The 2,476-nt window shown below is 44.7% G+C and overlaps 1 protein-coding gene across 1 annotated transcript; it reads right to left on the minus strand.

The window, feature by feature from the left end:
* Positions 1–245: 245 nt before the first annotated feature.
* LOC122482593 (olfactory receptor 51I2-like) lies at positions 246–1,193 on the minus strand. Its single transcript, XM_043578901.1, has one exon. It carries the CDS (start codon positions 1,191–1,193, stop codon positions 246–248), a length of 948 nt encoding a protein of 315 aa, XP_043434836.1.
* Between the last annotated feature and the right edge of the window lie 1,283 nt (positions 1,194–2,476).

The following is a 2,476-nucleotide window of genomic DNA, read 5'->3' on the forward strand; positions in this document are numbered from 1 at the left end:
GGGTTATTCTTGAAAAGAGACCATTTTTGTGTTTCTAAAGGACATTGAATTTTTGATTTATGGATAAGACCCAAGATGGTTCTGGCAGGTGTTGGCCCAATATACCAGACTAAATGATTGTGCATTGATCTTATACCTCAAAGTGTAACATTAACATTCTTTGGATTGATCTTCTCTTCCAATGGTGTCTGGATGGTTATACCTCCAAGACAAAATCCTTCACAGTTTTTAGCTCTACCAAAGACTCAGGACTTAACCCTAAAGAGCATCTTGAGGAGCCTGCGACGTATCTCCTTTGTCTTGATGGAGTAGATGATAGGATTGAGCATGGGAGGCACAAAGAGGTAGAGAATAGACATGAGGATATAGACAGCATGGGGCAGGCCAGCATCAAAACGATGCACAATGGACACACTTACCATGGGCACATAGAAGATGAGCACAGCTAGGATGTGGGACACACATGTGTTCAGTGTCTTGATGCGCTTTTCTCCAGAGGCAATGGCAAGCACTGATCGCAAGATTAGTACATAGGAGATGAGAATGAGTGCAGAGTCCAGGCCAAAGGTGAATAGCACAATGGACAGCCCATAGTGGCTATTGAGGGAGACATCAGTACATGCCAGCTTAATCATATCCACATGAAGGCAGTAGGCATGGGAGAAGATGTTCTGGGAGTGGCAGAAGGGGAGTCTGTGCAGCAGCAGTGGGAAGACAAGGATAAGGGCAAAGCTTCGGAGGACAGCACACAGTCCCATTGCCACAATGCGGGCATTAGTGAGCACTGTAGCATAGCGCAGTGGGTGGCAGATGGCAACATAGCGATCGAAGCTCATAGCCACAAGGATGCCAGACTCTGTCCAAGAGAAGAGGTGGATGAAAAACATTTGGGCCAAGCAGGCATTAAAGGCAATCACCCTGGCATGGAAGCAGAGGGCAGCCAGCACGGTCAGCAATGTGGAAAAGGACACTCCCAAGTCATTGACTGAAAGTAGAGATAAAAAGTAGTACATGGGCTGGTGCAAGCTCTGCTCCTCCTTAACAATGAGGAGGATCAGGGTGTTTCCCACAATGGAGATGGTGTAGAGCAGCAGAAGAGGGAAGGATGGCCAGGATTCCATGGTTTCCATTCCTGGGAAGCCCGTCAAGATAAATGTGGGAGCATCAGAGGCATTGATTTTGAAGTTACCCATGAGAAGCTGGCTACATGTGTTATCAGCCAGCACAACTGTGTCTAAGACTACTATTGTGCCTAGAGAGGAAAAACAACACAAAACTTTATAAACTGTGATCACACATAGATTTTATTCCTAAAATACACTGATATTGGGGCGCCTGGGTGGCTCAGTCAGTTAAGCATCCAACTCTTGATTTCAGCTCAGGTCATGATCTCATAGTTCATCAGATTGAGCCCCATATCAGGCTCTATGCTGACAGAATGAAGCCTGCTTTGGATTTTCTCTCTCCCTCTCTCTATCCCTCACCCATGTGCATGCATGCATTCTCTCTCTCAAAATAAATAAATAAAAGGATGGATTGGGAGGATGAAGAGGAGGTCATGAAATGCTAGCCATCAACAGAAAGACTTCTTTCTTAGACATCTTTCAGAAAGACTAGATTAAGACTCTTCTTCAGGGTGGTTGACTAGTTCATTAAGTGTCATTGGCAACCCTCTGGACACCTTCAATGTGGCCATCATAACATCTGTCCTTCAAATGCCTCAACTTTCATAGCCATGATCTTAGCTAACCCCCAAGAGATGTTCACACTTATATCCAGTCTGACAGATGAGGAACCAAGGTTCAAGAAAGGAAAGAGAATTAGTCCAGATTTTCTTGGAAGGCAGTTACATGGCTGGAACTAACATTCACTAATCCAATTTCTACCTGAGGAACTTACGTGGTCTACAGTCCCACATTTAATACTGGAAGAGTCCATTCAGGACCCCTGGAAAATCAAAATATCTCAAGAGGCATTGGAGAATACTAGTTAAGAATATGGTGCCAGAACATCCTGGGTTTGAATCCAGTGACATTAGGTAAATTTCTTAAACTCTCTTCTCCTGTGTCTTTACTTTTAAGACAGGAATAAAAGAAAGTTGCCCTATGGATATGGATACATGCATATGTAAGACAGAAAGAGAGAGACAGAGGAAGAGAGAGAGAGAACTTGGACTTGAAATAGGTCCTGCCCACAGTAAGCATTACATAAGTACTGCTATTATTTTTATTATTTAAAAGTTGTTGGGGGCGCCTGGGTGGTGCAGTCGGTTAAGCGTCCGACTTCAGCCAGGTCACGATCTCGCGGTCAGGGAGTTCGAGCCCCGCGTCAGGCTCTGGCCTGATGGCTCAGAGCCTGGAGCCGGTTTCCGATTCTGTGTCTCCCTCTCTCTCTGCCCCTCCCCCATTCATGCTCTGTCTCTCTCTGTCCCCAAAAAAATAAACGTTGAAAAAAAATTTGTTTTTAAAATAAAAGT

The sequence above is a fragment of the Prionailurus bengalensis genome, chromosome D1, assembly GCF_016509475.1.
Source record: "Prionailurus bengalensis isolate Pbe53 chromosome D1, Fcat_Pben_1.1_paternal_pri, whole genome shotgun sequence".
Lineage (NCBI taxonomy): Eukaryota > Metazoa > Chordata > Mammalia > Carnivora > Felidae > Prionailurus > Prionailurus bengalensis.